General features: G+C 42.3%; 1 protein-coding gene and 1 pseudogene across 1 annotated transcript in view; one reads left to right on the top strand and one right to left on the bottom strand.

Annotated features, from left to right (window-relative positions):
- The window catches only part of LOC147476417 (cinnamoyl-CoA reductase 1-like), a 42,805-nt pseudogene extending 28,533 nt beyond the window's left edge, over positions 1 to 14,272 (bottom strand).
- A 641-nt stretch (positions 14,273 to 14,913) lies between these two features.
- LOC147476416 (4-coumarate--CoA ligase-like 9) overlaps positions 14,914 to 15,779 on the top strand; it is a 52,030-nt gene continuing 51,164 nt past the window's right edge. The window contains exons 1-2 of the mRNA XM_086585722.1: positions 14,914 to 14,942; positions 15,215 to 15,317. Coding sequence (XP_086441848.1) covers positions 14,914 to 14,942; positions 15,215 to 15,317 — 132 coding nt within the window. The remainder of the gene's footprint in view (positions 14,943 to 15,214; positions 15,318 to 15,779) is intronic.

Genomic DNA, 15,779 nt, shown 5'->3' with positions numbered 1-15,779 from the left:
CTCGATACGTAAGTCGCTAACGACTCTGGTCCCATCATTTTAGGGCCCCTTTCCCGGCAACCGCCAATGCGCCATTAATTGCCGTGATGGTTCAATGTCCATGTCTTTTGGCCATCTTGTCATTGAAGTCAATGTTTTAAAACAAGGACACAAGCACCCGATTCGCCTATGGATGGAGAGGTTAGCATGATCGAAAGCGTTGTTCGAGATTATTTCAACAACACGCCCCCCGATAGTCATATGCCCAAAAAATTTTCCTTTGGAAAGTCAGACTCCAACATTTTCATTCCCTACACTAGTCGATACACATATTATTGATGAGGAAGGGATAGATGATTTTCTCAAAGATGTAGAGGACTACCATAGTAATGTGGATATGACCAATCTAGATGAGGAATTGATGAGTTTTTTCGGTAGGTGACAATTCACCCTATCAAGAACTAACTTGCACAACATCCACCTCGATTCCCTCCTTCCACCCTTTCAAAGGAATCTCGAAGTTTGCACTCGATCCTTTTGTTTCTCCCCCCGGCGGCTTCATAATTTTTTAAATCCTCCTAGCAAACGATACTTGAAGGGACAAACTATTTGACACCTTCATTTTCAGAATTGAGACGGCCCTACACACACAATGAATGAGTTCGGTGCTAAAACCACATCCTCATTGTGGTACAGTGCTGTTTTCTACAACTTATACATATCCACCATATTCTCCACAACCATTCACTTTTCCACACTTATTTACTAGAACACCCACTCATTCAAAAATTAAAAAGAAGGTGCATGATAGGTTACACAATAGGGTAATCCGACTTCGTTTTCATTCCACTAGGTTGCGTCGTAGAAAATCTTGGTGCTTGATTGTGTTTGGATATGTTTTCTATGATATTTATTTATGGAATGATCCACAACTATTTCGGTTGTTGATATATGATCAACTGCATGTTCATACATATGTTTTAGATAAAGTCTCAAGTATCTGACTATAAACGACTCAAATTCTATGTTTGGTGCACTTCCTTTCACTTTAATATATTGGTGAGTGCACCATTAAGGTAACCGGGCCCTCCCTATGGAGTGTGTGGCTGTAAGTACCGGATCCTAAGTCCACGGTTCACATAGTTCACGTTTTCCACTCTTGCATGTTTTTCTCGGATTTTTGAGTCATGTTTCTCTATGGTGTGAATTATGTCTTTATTGCTTATTGTTTTTCCTTCTAAAAATAATATAAAAAAAAAATTAAAAAAAAAAAAAAAAAAAAAAAAAATACACATAGTAATCTAGGAAGTCTCGAATCGACTTTTAAAAGACCTTATCGCTAAAACAAATTTTCTAAGCTTCGTTGTAAAAATTTGTTTGGGGTGGGGTGTTCGTGTTTCCGCATTTCTAAAATATTTTATGTCCCATTAGAGTTGCTTAGGCCGTTTTATTGTATTACGATTCGGATTGACATAATCTATTAATTTAGAGTTCATTCGTTCGCATAACTTACGTCATGCACACACTTCGAGGCGTTTTCTACTATCTCGTATGTCATCCGAAGTCGGAATAGAGTGTTTTATGGATCATTGGATAGGAAATTCTCTCCTGATCATTTCCATATCTCATTCGCAAAAATCGGACCGGTAACGAAGCGGCAATTTTGAATTGAAATTTGCGAAAAAATCAAAAAAATAAAAAATTTCGATTTTGGGCTTGGGCCCAACCCGCGCCCAACCCGCGCCCACGGCCAGCGCGCTCGTGCCCTTACCTTCTCACCATCAGTTCATCGTTTTCATCTTCCATTCCGCCATTAACAAAGCTCCAAAACCTAAAACAAAATAAAAATTAAAAAGAAAATACAATAAACCCACGCCCAAAATCAAATCCTAACCCCAAATCTTCTCTAAAACCAAACCACCACAACCCCCACCGATTTAAATCACTAAAAACCACCGATTTAAATCACTAAAATTTGAATTGAAATTTACAAATTTTGGTGCTGCGCCGCCACCACTCCACCACCACCACTGCTCTTTCAGTCGGTCAATTTAAACCACCACCACCACATCATATTTAAACCCTCACTCCATTCCAAACACTAGATGGCTCAACAACGCCGGAATTATACCGAGCAAGTTTTCATCGCCGACCACTTCGCTACCGCTTTTACGGTGACGAAATGGCTAGTAGAGACTGGGGTAGTTTGTGGTACTCGATCGAAGCCTTCTACCATGAAGACTTGGTCCGACGGTTCTACAACACCGTGGAGTTGGAGGGGAGTAGGATTTTGTGATGGTAAGGAAGAAGAGGAGGAGTTGACTCATCGATCGTTGTTGGCTGAGATTCTAGGCATTCCGCCTAGAATCCATCTGATGCCACTCTGCAGAGCCCCAGTTTGACGGGTAGAGCCTCCGATGGGCGTGGATCGCCATCAATGGGAGCTACAATCCAAACTCCCATTGTGTTCGCCAGGCATCCTCAGACCAACCACCGGCTGACCCGGTGGATTGGTCGGAATGTCCTAGGGAAGGACAAGGTCACGACATCGGTCCGACTGCCTCCATCGCCTTTATGGGTACTCCAGAGCGTAAAGTACGATTTCTGTATCTTGGAGTTTTTGCTGAGCATGATTAGGGGGGTCGGAAAGTCTTTGGCACCTCTTCCTGTGTTAATCACCAAGATCATGCTGAAGATGAAAGCAGCTCCGCGGCGAGATAGGATTTACATTACCCTGCACCGTAACACGCGTATCTATAGGGAGTGTGTCCAACAAGTTTGGAGGAGGGCTGAGGATAGAGAAGAAGAAGAAGAGGATGGTGGAGCTGAGAATGAAGAGGAGGCTGGGGGACATGAGGATGATTCGGAGGAGGATGAGGAGGACGTGACTTGCTTTGATACGGATGCCTTCCAGAGGTGTTGGTCAGATGCAGAACGCATGGCTATGCTTCATATAGGGCATCGCGTTCCCTAAAACACTATCTCTGGACCTCCGGACTCGACAGCGACTATTCATCACAACTTCGAGATCCGCACCCGCAGAGAGATGAGAGATGGGAACAAAGCGGGGCTGAGATGGAAGCCCAAAGCCGGTTTAGAGTGGATATGCTTGCCACGCTTCCCACCTCATACGACTCGCCTCGAGGACACAGCTATGAGGCATGAGCGTGCCGTCGACGAGGACGCGACTGCTGGCCGGACCTTCGAGCCCGTGAGCCACCACTAGAGAGTGTGCCCTCCGCCACCGCTGGCGCAGGTATTTAGAGAGTGTGAGGATTGATAGTGGTTGTTGTTTTATTTATTTTTTGTTTTATTGTAATGTAACTTTTATTTTCGTAATTTGAATTTTGTAGTGAAAGGTACTCAATGAAAATTTTTAATATAAGGGGTTATTTTCAGTATGTGTGGTTGTTTCATATTGATCCCACCTTCCCAACTTGTTTGGGGTGGTTTTATCAATTCAAGCTTTATTTTTATATAACCCTACTCTTAGAATTTATTTATGGAGTCAAGGTGAAAATATGGTTGTTTAGGCAGAATATGATTAAGTATCATTGTAGGATGAAATCTAGATTAAATAGGTACATTCAATCATATAATCAACCTAAAAGATAATTGGGTTTGAATTAGAATCAAGAAAATGAGTTGTTTCCGTTTTCGGTTTGGAAATTTTAGGATTTCCGAAACTGCCGTAATTAGTTTTGGCAACTTTCCCACCCATTTTAGCAACTTAAAACCTATATAAACTTGATACAATCTATCCTCACAACTCACACTACACCTAAACTCCATCACGCACCTTTCACACCCGCGATTCCCACGCTTAGCCTCCATTTTTGCAAATCAAACTTCGGGCCACGCCTGCAGGAGGCTCTCGCCTACACTTCTAACAAAAAATTTTACTCGAGGCGCCGCCACGCCAAGGCAAAGCGCGACGACTCGCTAAAACACCGGAATTCCAAAATACAAAGAGCGACTTCGCGCTCTAGTTGCCGCTCGGCGCCGACTGACTTCCGGGACCAGAAATTTTCCAGTTTTTCGCCAGAGTACCCGGTTGTTTTGCAGCTGTTCCAGAGCGTAGTTTTGAGATGACATCTCCTATAATAATACCGAACAGTCTTTCAAGATTTGTTCCAAAGCACTACTTACGGTGCTTGGTTTCATGAGGTGATCACATACGTTGGCCGGGGAACCTCTTATGGTAAGACCGGCTGAACTTTATTCTCCAAAGACTTGCATCTTATTTTTATAATAACTGCATTTTCTTTGAGAGACCGGATGGAGAACAAGTGTTCTCCATCAACATTGACGATGAACCAATGGAAATTACCGTGTTCTTGCTAGCATTTGTTCTTGGACTTGCTATGCCCGGCCGAGATACAAGACCCATGGTGCTATTGGGTCGATAATATGCATGTCTACACTTATGAGTTTTTGCACGAGGCTTAGGGGCGGGCATTTTCCAGATTGAGGACCAAGGGACTATAACGTTGTTCTTTGGTAGCCCCTGTCCATGAACATAGGAACTGTTATGTTTTGGATTATGCTAAACATTTTAGGGAATGGCATTTTTCTTACGTGAATGACGCCACTTGCAGCGTTTTCCTTGCTTTAGCCACGGGGCGGGTTCTATGACCTTCCCGAACTTTGATGTCTAGTTTAGCACGAGCCCATACCATGAGGCATAAGTACCTTCTTATGCCCGTTCTAATTTCACGATTATGCTATGTTTCTTTCCTGTTTTTTGTACACGCTTCACGGATTGGATTAGGGTAGACACGCGCGACCCCACCAATAGTCTTATTCGATCTTTCCGCAATGATGACTTGGCAAGGGTGGCGGATACAACCTCACCAAAGTTGCACCCTACACCCCATCAGACCAAGTGGCACTTAATAGGTTAGCAACCATAGATGATAAATGGCGTGAAGCCTGGCAAATTATCATAGCATGGCAGGACGCGAAGGAGCCTCACTTCTTTATAGAAGTAGAGGATGACGAATATGACGAATAACAGCGGGAGTGGAGGTAAGTTTTTAGTTTCTGTTAGTGTCTGCTTATGTCCCAAGCAATTTCATTCTTTTAACCCCATAATGGGTAGAACTCGTATAGAGTTGAGTCAGTTTGTATTTCCTATATTAGTACGTTCTAAGTTTGTTTTGCAGATGTTCCTGAATTTCACGCGTTTCAATGGTATTTTTACTACCCTCTTTATTTAAATGCTTTGAGGACAAAGCATGCTTCTTGTTTGGGGGCATAGAAACACGGTAATTAAGACATCTGCTAGGATATAAATATATATAATATGCATTTGTTTTCTAGTTAAAATTTCAAAAATTTAAAAATATAAATAAATAAGTTATGCTATACACTTAGGAATATTGGTATTGTTTCTTTCTCCATGCTCTTAACAATCTAGAAGTCTCAATGTAGTTGTTATACGTAATAATTGTTAGAAACTTAGGTTAATATATAGGTAATAATCTTTACATCTATCTATAAATATATTACATGAGTATCTATGATTGTTAGCAATAAAGTTTCAAAAATCTAGGCTAGAGTACTTATTCTACAAATCCTGTGAGAATATAGCCTAAAGCCTTATATGAGCGAAACATTTGAGAAATGACACAAGGGAGAAGTAAAATCCGGATAGAGAAATCACACGTCCACTTGCTTGATCACTAAACCATATCCTAAGCGAGAATTTAGGCCCTTTTTGGATCGATATAGCCAGAAATTCAAACCTATGAATTATTTTTCGCTAGTCGCCCCACTGAGCCTTTCATTAGCCCTTCCATAAACCACAATTCCTTTACCCTGTTACAAAAACAAAACAAAAAAAAAATAATAAATCAACCTACCCAATTTAGAATAAGTCTGAGAATAGAATGAATGAAGAAAGAAGAAGAGAAAAACCTATGTAAACAAAAATTAGTTAGTGGCTTCAGAAAATAAAGAAAAGAAGTTTCCATCCAAAGAAAAGAAAAATAGAAATAAAATAAAAACTCCAAAAATAGAATAAAGGGAGTCAAAAGCCAAAGAAAAGAAAAAGAAAAATATGGCTAAGGATGGAAACAAAGTGTAGAAGCAAAAGTAAATAACAAGGTTTTCTCTAGTTACATAATATGAAGACTCTATTATCTCAGACTTGTCCTTTAGAATATCCATTTCCTTCCTTCTTAAACCATCTCCTAATCCCCGCAACACCTAATAAAGACCTTTAGCTCAATTAGGAATAGGTTAGTGTGATAGTAAGTGGCAGATGTGTTTGATCGACTCCGGCTTCCTGTGTGTCATTGAGATTGTAAGGTAAAGTGTGCCCACTGTACACTGGAGTAGCGAAACTTGAGTGGAAAAATCAGAGTGTTGTTTCTTGACTATTATTGTGAGAACCTACTTAAGGGGCCGCTTATTCCGAAGTTCTCGAAAACAAACCTCGCTAAACATTTTATAGTACTACTCATTGTGTATATGTTTATTGTAGATGATAGATTATTATGCATATATTAGCTTAGGTTTCTGACTTGGTTATTCTTATTCAATTGCTAGAGAGATGTATAGATAGTTGAGCATGAATAAGGAAACAATAGTTTTATTTTCTTAGTCGTTGTAGTATAGATGAAGTTTGTGAGTACCTTCATCGAAAAACTCTCACGAGGCTATAACTCGTCCACTAGGGAATTCCTAGTGGTTTAAGGCCTTGTTGCATATGGTCAATGCAATCGCACTCAGCGAAACGAGAGTAGTTAGAACTCCATTTTTGGTCACTTATTCTAATTTCTCATCTTTGCTTGAGGACAAGCAAAATGCTGTTTGGGGGTGGTTTGATAAGAGCCCAAAACTGTAGTTTTAACCCCTTAATAATCATACCGTTAGACCAATTATGTGAATAATAAGTAAGAGTTAATACTTGATTACGTGTTTTTATGCATTTCAGGCTTCAAAGTCCATTATGTGCGCGAAAATGTGCCACTTTAGCGAGATAAAGGAGCAAAAAAGTCAGCAGAACTTCCGAATGCCATATCTTTGGACTCAGACCTCGGATTGAGGCCTACCTTATGTCAAAACGACCGGCTCGGAAAGAGCTTTGCAATGGTCCAAGCCTTGACCCAATCAGAGGAGCAGAAGTAGACGAAAAGTCTGTGGAAGCCAACTGCAGCTGAAGAGGCCTTTTTGGACTGAAAGAATTGGGTTTTGGGCCTGATTCTCTGGCCCAAAACATGGCTCCAAGCCCATGCACGATTTTTGGATCTGAATGTATAAAAAAACAAAAGCTTAGCTCTTTGTGAATGGCAGTTAGGTTAGGTAGCTAGTTAGACCTAAAATAAGATAGATAATTCTAGATCTAGATTTAATTATTTTAATTAAGTTTAGTTCCATTTAAATTATTGTATTAGATTAAACCTTTGAATCTTGTTCTTCATTTGATTAGATCAATAAAATAGTATTTTTTATCAATTTCGATTTTGTCATTTCCATTTCTAGATCTAATTTCAATTCTTGTTCTTATTTCATTTTAGTCATTAATTTAGATTTCATTATTGTTTAATTAAGTAAATTTCAATGCTTTATATTATGGTTAGATTTAATTTAAATGGAAATGATTGCGGAATGATTCAAGGCTAAACCTCCATTAGAGGGGGTTGAGAAACCTTGATGAAAGCTTGATTCCAATTATCGGAGATTGTCGTAATTTCCTTTCCACTCTAGAAACGTTTAGTTCACCATGAGAATGGGTTTAATCGTTCACATGCTAATTATTAATTGGTAGAAATGCCATGTGTAATTAGGGATTAGGAAGAACCGATTGTTCTCACAGCGCGCTCAATTCGATTACGGCGACTTCGTCAAGCTAGTGGATTAAGTTGAGTTAAGGTGGAATCAACCCCCTCTAACTCCTTTATCATCGAATCAACGTAGCATTCCCTTAGTTGTCTGATAATCAACTAGTTGCATTTCGTGGGTAGTTGCATCTTAGTCTAGTTGCCTTTTCGTAAATCTCTCATAGACTTTAAGAAGATACTCATACTTAGAAAACACAGCATGCGGAAGGACTAAGAGTGGAACGAATCACTCTACTCCACTATATCTCATAGGATTGAGAGTAGAAAACTTTTGATAAACTTATAGAAACAAAATAGTTTTAGTTTACTTACGTTGTGAATTCATCGTTCATTTCGTAGGTAAACTACATCATTTCACGTTTATCAGTCGACAACCATATACTCCTAGAGTCGACCATACGAGAACGTTCTCCATGAGCGTCACGCTTCTATAAGCCCACACGCCCTACCTGAACAGAGCATTCCTTTGAGTTTTACTCCTATGCTCAGAGCACTGCACTTAGTGTAGAACTCTTAATTCTAGACTTAGATTATAAAACATACTCCTAACGTTTCTTCTCTTATAACATGATAAACAAGGAAGAACGCGCTAATCACAGGCAAATCATGTTTCTAATCTACGTCTCAAGCTACTCAGTTATTTCACGCCACATGCATAATAAGAAGGATGCTAGCTATCAACAATTCAGCAGAACCATGCATTCTGAGCACAACTAGTAACAATACTTTACCACAGCCACAACAATTACATCCACCGATCTGCTGGGAGTACCCAGAAAATCCAGATCGGTGTCTATTACACAGTTAACAAAGTATCAAACTGCCACTTCCATGGAAACCAGTTCTCTGTACCAAAATGGCGAACTGCTCAGGCAAGCCTGAAGACACAGCTCTATTGTTAACTCTCATATAAGAGAGGAGAACGCAAACAATACTTACAATATTTTGCTGACTTGGACAAAGGTAGATCGCATCATCAAATATCGGTCAAGATATGCTTATCTTCTGGTGCCGCGCTGGTAGAAGCAGTGTGCCGCGGAGATCTCAGCATCACGCGCATACCTTGCCCCTGTTCCTCGCTTGCAGTTGCTTTCTTCAGGGCGTCATACTTCTCGTCCAAAGCGGCATATGAGACACAGGCTTTGGTATACGCCTCCTGTGCTTTGCGCGCCACCTTTTGGCATTTTTTAGCATAAGCAGTCACTTCAGCTAATTTCCTTTCTAGCATAGTCATATCAGTCGCTAATGCAGTATTCTCAGCAGCAATATTCTGGTACTTGGTGGTCATCACTTCTAGCTTCCCCTTGTCAGCCCCCCACGCAGCTCGCATACACCCCAGCTCGACGTGAGGGTTATCATCAGTCTCGGTGTTTTGCACAACATCTTTCAATTTATCATACCCTGCAAGAAACTGCACGAACGAAGTTAAAGAACCAGACTGCCCTGGAAACAGACATAACAATTTAGCGTGTCATGAACTCACTAAACAAGCGGCCATGTCCATCGTCCCAAACAGCGTCTCCATGTCCTCATCTTTCACCTCTGCCTTGTCACCATCCAACACGATCTCCTTCAGAACGCTAGTCGCAATGGGCGCCGAGTGGAAGCTACAGTCCGAGCGTTTCACCATACGCTTCTTCCCCGTCTTCCCCATGTAGTAAAATTCGCTCCCCACATCCCCACATCTCGGGGACGAACTCTCACCAGCGACTTGGCGACCTTGCCCCAGGTCACTACGCTCTGCAGCATGACGAGCTCTCTCGCCTACCCGCTGTGGTGACCTAAACACAATGCCGCCAGCTGGAGCCAGCTCTCCTAGGTCGTTTGTGACCCTTGGCTCCTATAGCAGTAACCTTCCTCTTACCACGATCACCATGCACATGAGGATCAAATTCCATCTCCTCCATTATCAGAGGCGACATCTCCCTCATACTCCCTTCTCCTCTCACATATGGGCGACACCTTGCCATGCTCAAAGCTAGGAACAGAGATACTACTGAATGAGTTACAGTTATACACCAAATCCTTCTCAACGGAGTAGCACTCACAACGGAAAATAAACGTACCTGTAGAAGCAGCGACGAGGGTAGTGCACAGCGATAGGGCAGAGAAGAGCTAAGACAAGAAGCCAAGCAAATGCCTTTTGGTGTTCTGCGAACAGTTTATTATTTAATATAAAATGTCTTTTCCCTAAGCGCCTCATAATTACCTTGAGACGCCAAACGCCATCTGCCCGCCATCATTATGTCCTTTGAACCGCTCGTTTTCTTACACGTGTCACGCACATGAGGGAATACTGCCGTCTGCGGCACTGAATACAACACAATTCGTCCTGCTCTATGTACGAGAGCCCAGCGATCTGGTGGCATCATTCCGAGCATCACCAAACAGCCGAAGACAAGTTAACAACAGGACGCTCATACAAGCTTACCAGTTATTGGCAAAGCAGTTATTACCGCAACGCAACTGCCACGCATAGTTATAGCAGTATCATCATTCGTAAACACAATCAAGCAAGCGGCACACACGCATAGTTGAGAAACAACAATAAACATGGCATATAAGCATACAATGACTTGTTCTAACAGACATGAACTACCATTCGTTCTTTAGCCGAGTTGCTGAGACTACTCAGGAAATCCAACCCGGCTAAACAATATTCGTCATCACATGGTTACCCCAAACCAGAACGGGGTACCAGATCGTTCACAGTAATAGCACATAAACACAAGAAGACGAACTGCCCAGGTTACCCCAGGAAACCAGCTCTATTGTATCACAGCTTATAAGCTGACAGCATAACAACACAAATTTACAGCTCGTCTTCTCTAGGCACAACAGTTAATTCTCCAAGCACAAGCGATTCATCAATTTCAGCATCCCTCCCATCCACCACAACCGACACTCCATCAAAGTTCAAACTCATTAGCACATCAGACGCAACAGCTTCAGCTCGCGGTACCACGGCTTCTGGAATGATCACTGAATAAGCGAGCACACTACTGACATCTCCCTTCACCTGTTCTACCACGGTGCAAGACGTACAGCGTGCATGTTCCTCCTTCAAAGCGTTATAGTCCGCTTCCAGTTCAACAAAGTCCGCATCCAAAACGTCATAGGCCTTGGTAGCGTCCTGAGCAACCTTCTTGCAGTGTAAGGTATACTCATTCAGCCTACCAATTTCCACAGTCGCTGCCAGAACATTCTCTTCCGCTCCCTGTAGTTTTTGCCTCAGCTCTTCTGCTTCGGTATCTTTCAACATCTTGGCCAGACTCAAAGCTTGATGTGCTTTCTTCAGGTCTTCCAGCTCATCACGCTCCATCTTCGCGGCCTCCTGAACATTTTTTAGCTCGTCGGACAGCTTCACCACAGCTTCTCTATCTGCCTCTGCGAACTGAGCAATCTCCTTCAATTTCTGAAACCCACTTACCAGCTGCAATTACACACATATGTTACTAACCAAGTCACAACAACATGCATAGGTGAACAGTTACATCAAAAGAAGACAAACTCACGTACTAGACATTGCGCGATTTCCATTCACTTCAGGTTATCAGCCAGCCCTCTCTCATTCAGCTCCTTACGGTTGCCGTCCAGAGCTATATGTTCTAACAGACAGGCCGATACCTTACTCGACCTGAAGCTACAATCACTTCGCTTCCGCGGTTCGTTTAAGCCCATTGTCGTCCGGATACAAAAACGTGCCTCTAGGTTATCAGCAACCACAACAGCTTTTCCACTCGCTTTGCGGGGAGCCTTCGCTTTCGCCAGCAGACTGGGTTCACGCCCCAGTCGAGACGTACTAGACCCTCCCCCAAAAGTGGCCAAGTCCATGACTCCGCTCGGTCGCGCCACTCCGCGTATAATCAGAAGCACCAACCGCTCACCACCGGACCCGCCCCAGCTACCGGAGCTTTCCCCAAGAGCGTGCCGCGCTATTTTGGCAACTCGGGCAACGTCTTGCTCAGAGGAGTCATGTCGTCTCTTCTCCGACCTGCTCCTTGCACGAGGATTGAAGACCACCGTCTCCAGCTCCACAGGCACATCGATCGACCCCCCTTCAGGTCGGGAGCTCGACCCACCAATCCCTGAGGCACCAACTCTAGCGGGGTCGTCTCAAGCCACCACGAGCCCGATTCCTATCTTCCCGCATTACCAAGTCACTCGTACGCGTCTCCATCACCTCTTGCCTTGTCTGACCTCGAGCTCGGTCTTTTTGAGTTTTTATTTTTTCCCGGATTGCAGGCCCACCCGTTTCCACAAAAAAATGCGCAACCTCGGGCAACTTCGCTTGTTTTTCTGCTCGAGTCAGCTACGCGAACCTCTCTATCTCCCCATGATCGGGCTTCGGCGTCTTCACGAAAAAATCTACGACAAAAAGCAAAACCATGGGCCTGTTAGCATAACTGTCAATCATTAAGTAAAGCGACAAAAGAAAAATATTCCTACCCACCGGATATGTTATAAATCCTAGTTTGCAACTTACATCCGTTAGCACAGTAGTTGCCAACTAGCAGCAACGGCCTCTTTGTCTAGGCCTCGTTGTTTACACCGTCGATCACAGCAGAACGCGTCATCATCGTTTGCAAGCTAAAGTTCAAATTACCAGATCGCCTCACAACATAATGCTCAACTATGTTAGATACCCCTACGTCGTATTCCCCACTCGCATTCAACAGGTCAAACACCTTAAACAATCGCCAGGTGTTGCCAACGAACTGACAAGGAGACTTCCAACAATGAGCCAAGAAGTCACACACCAGTTTCGAGAACGGTCGGAAAGTTGATCTCATAAGCTACCCTCAGTTCGGGGAACGAGCTTGCCGCACGACGATCTACCTCTCCAAGGGGCAACTCACTTGATGACGACATCTCCCCTCGACCTGACGTACTGGCCACGGCACCTTCTGACCCAGATCGAGTGTTACCCTCATCTACCCTAATTTCCTCATCTAACTCAGTCTGAATGCCAACACTCATCGATTCTTCGTTATCATCCTCATACTCTCCACAACTTAATGAAACCTCATGGACCTCTTCTGATCGAGTGTCATCAGAATCAGACATTATAACGTTTCCTTTTTTATCAATTACTCAAGTTTAAACCCTACAACCTAACACTGGCCTACCTACTTAACAAATCGCACTTGAGCGAGAGGAAAGCAAATTGAAAATGCAAAAGTAACAGCAGTAGAAGCACTCACCTGAGAAACCCTAGCTTGCGTTTTTGCGGAGAAGGAAACAAGAAATACCTTTTTGATTGTCCCAAATTTGATTTTGTACAAACCGCCCTTTCAGTTACCAAGAAGTTATGATTACAGCCTATGCCCTAGCCCGCACACGTGTTCCAAGGACCTGTCTTTTCAAGAGTTCCGAATAATGCGGCGACACGTCTCTTTACCAACTGCTACGATTCTGTCACGTGCCAATCACGGACTACCTTCCCTTTCCCGCCAAATCAACTTGTCGCATGATTCAAAATTTACGGCATCCCAGTCGGATCGCCCACCACAGCTCGCTCATGCTCCACACGTTCTTCCGTTTTTCTCTCAGCAGATCGTTTCCGGGACATAAATAATCTACTGAGAGGGGGCTGTGTAGGGGAGTAATATCCTCATTAAGGAATATCACGCATGCGTGAAGCATAAGCGAACTCAGGACATCAACCTCCAAGACCGATCTGTGAGAAGCTCCCTTGTGAAGACATACGCACGCAGCATAGGCGAACCCAAGACATCGACCTCCAAGACCGATCTGTGAGAAGCTCCTTTCATGTAGGTGGTACGAACAAGGATGTCTCAATACGAACAAATGGCCAGAGACAGAACGCCTCAGATAAAGTCACCACCAGGGGTAATCATTACCAAAATCTTACTTGTACTTCCCACCACCGGGAAATAGGGACTACCGCGCCAACTCCCAATCAGCACAGAACTTATACTAAAGCCAGCCCAACATTCATTCACAATCTCCACCTTACACGTGTGTAAGAGACACACGTGTCTCTAGGATTGACACTTCCACAAGCCTATAAATACCACCTATTTGAACTACGTGGGACCTGATTCCTCTCTCTTGGAAAAAAACCAAAAGAGGATACGTAGGCAGCTCGCTCATCAGCGAACTCGGTCTCTCCAAAAAACTTCAACCCATTCCCCTTTCTTCGCTACATCTAAAGGAAAACCAAAAAGCCCCTTTACAGATAACTTCGAGAAGGCTCTCGTAATCAAGAAGATCAGCCTTGCATAAAATTAGCCTATCTTTAGCACCTTCAAACTCCTTCAAATGTGAGTTTTTGGGATCATCCAGATTTCTAACAGTTCCTTTAACAGTATAACCTTTTTCCAGCAGAACTTTTACCATCCATGAACCAATGAAACCGCCGGCACCCGTCAGGCCGTCACACATATGGTTTCACCGGAAACTGATGAACCATTGACCGGCATCGTTTTGTTTTGTTTTGCTTTTGTTTTTGTTTTTTTATGTGTAGCTGTATATATTTGAAAGTACCAAACACACAAAGGTATCAATTGTAGGAGAATCCGATATTCGATCCGATGTCTTTCTTTTATGTGTTACTGTTACCCCTTGGTCTTAGACTCTTCGCCAATAATTTAGGACTCCTTAGTTGTAGGCCTTTCCAAGAAGAACGAAGGAAATTCATACTATATAGTATATACAAACATATATATATTTATATCTATATCTATTTTTTTATTTTTCCTATTAAAAGCTTCTTAATCTTAAGACTGTTTGACGAAGTACACAAATGCAAAATAGTTGGGAAACTGGCTAGCTCAATCCTTCATATACATAAACTAAAAATACCCGTCCCTATGAGCCTTTACTACACTTGTTGCTGCTTATTCACTACATCAGATTGGGAATTATAATTAAGATACATTTAACACGCTGCGCATCTGTCTTTCTTAACGATTCATAAAAGAACGCGTCTTAATTTATTTATTCAACAAATGTGAGTCGTTTTTCACTTCTCATACACGCGCACCTCACCTGATATGGGTTCAAAAGGCTTTACAACTGAATGAAGAGCGCTTAAATAAAGTCATAACTCATAAAGACTATGATGGAACCAGGGGTGTGGGTGTGGGTGTGGTGTGGTCGCACCACCTAAAGATTTGGAACACTTACCTAATGTGATAGTAGTACATTTGCTAGAAAATTGGCTAGAGTGCTAGACTATAAGGATTTGTACCCTCAAGTTTTTTACATAAGCTCCACCACTGCATTCCTAGTTCAATTACTGGGTTGCATATACTTTTGCACCTCCAAACATTGAATCCTAGTTCTGTCCCGGGTTTATAGGCTAACAAGTGAAATCCCTGACTTGTTTATTAATTACTTTCATTCATTATTACTATCTCTAGCTTGGCTTTGCTTATATTTGATATTGGTTATTGGGTTAATTGCTTGCTTGGGTTAGTTGCATGTTGGAACATTGTGGTTTTGGAACATTGTTGTCTTGAGTTGGTACGTAAAAACTTTGTGTTTGATCTTGTAATTGTTTGCAACTTGCAAGCTCACAGATTAATCAAGAAACAGGAACTCCATAGTTCCTCCTATTGTCTTTGTGATCTGGCAAATGAAAATTCAGCCCTTACTTTTTAAATCCACTGGAACTTTTTACAACATGTGCACATGTGATGTTTTCTACATATATTTGCGATCCATGGTTCTTTCTTATGATACATCACTTACATTACATGGGTCTCTAAAACTGCCCACCAGTTGTCCACCTTGTTTAATTATCATAGTTCTCCAGGTCAAGTGGTCAACAGGCAGCATAAAACTATAAAATGCTTCTATACGTGAGATAGATTTAAACTAGTGACACACTGACACTCACATATATTTCATTTACGTCATTACTACTGTTCAACTTTCTCAAATTCTCCATTACTTATTACAATAATCTTCGTTATGATCTTGGTT

This window comes from Coptis chinensis, chromosome 9 (assembly GCF_015680905.1).
Source record: "Coptis chinensis isolate HL-2020 chromosome 9, ASM1568090v1, whole genome shotgun sequence".
Classification (NCBI taxonomy): domain Eukaryota; kingdom Viridiplantae; phylum Streptophyta; class Magnoliopsida; order Ranunculales; family Ranunculaceae; genus Coptis; species Coptis chinensis.
Note: the sequence above shows the minus strand (reverse complement) of the source record. Positions and strands in the feature narration are given on the sequence as shown.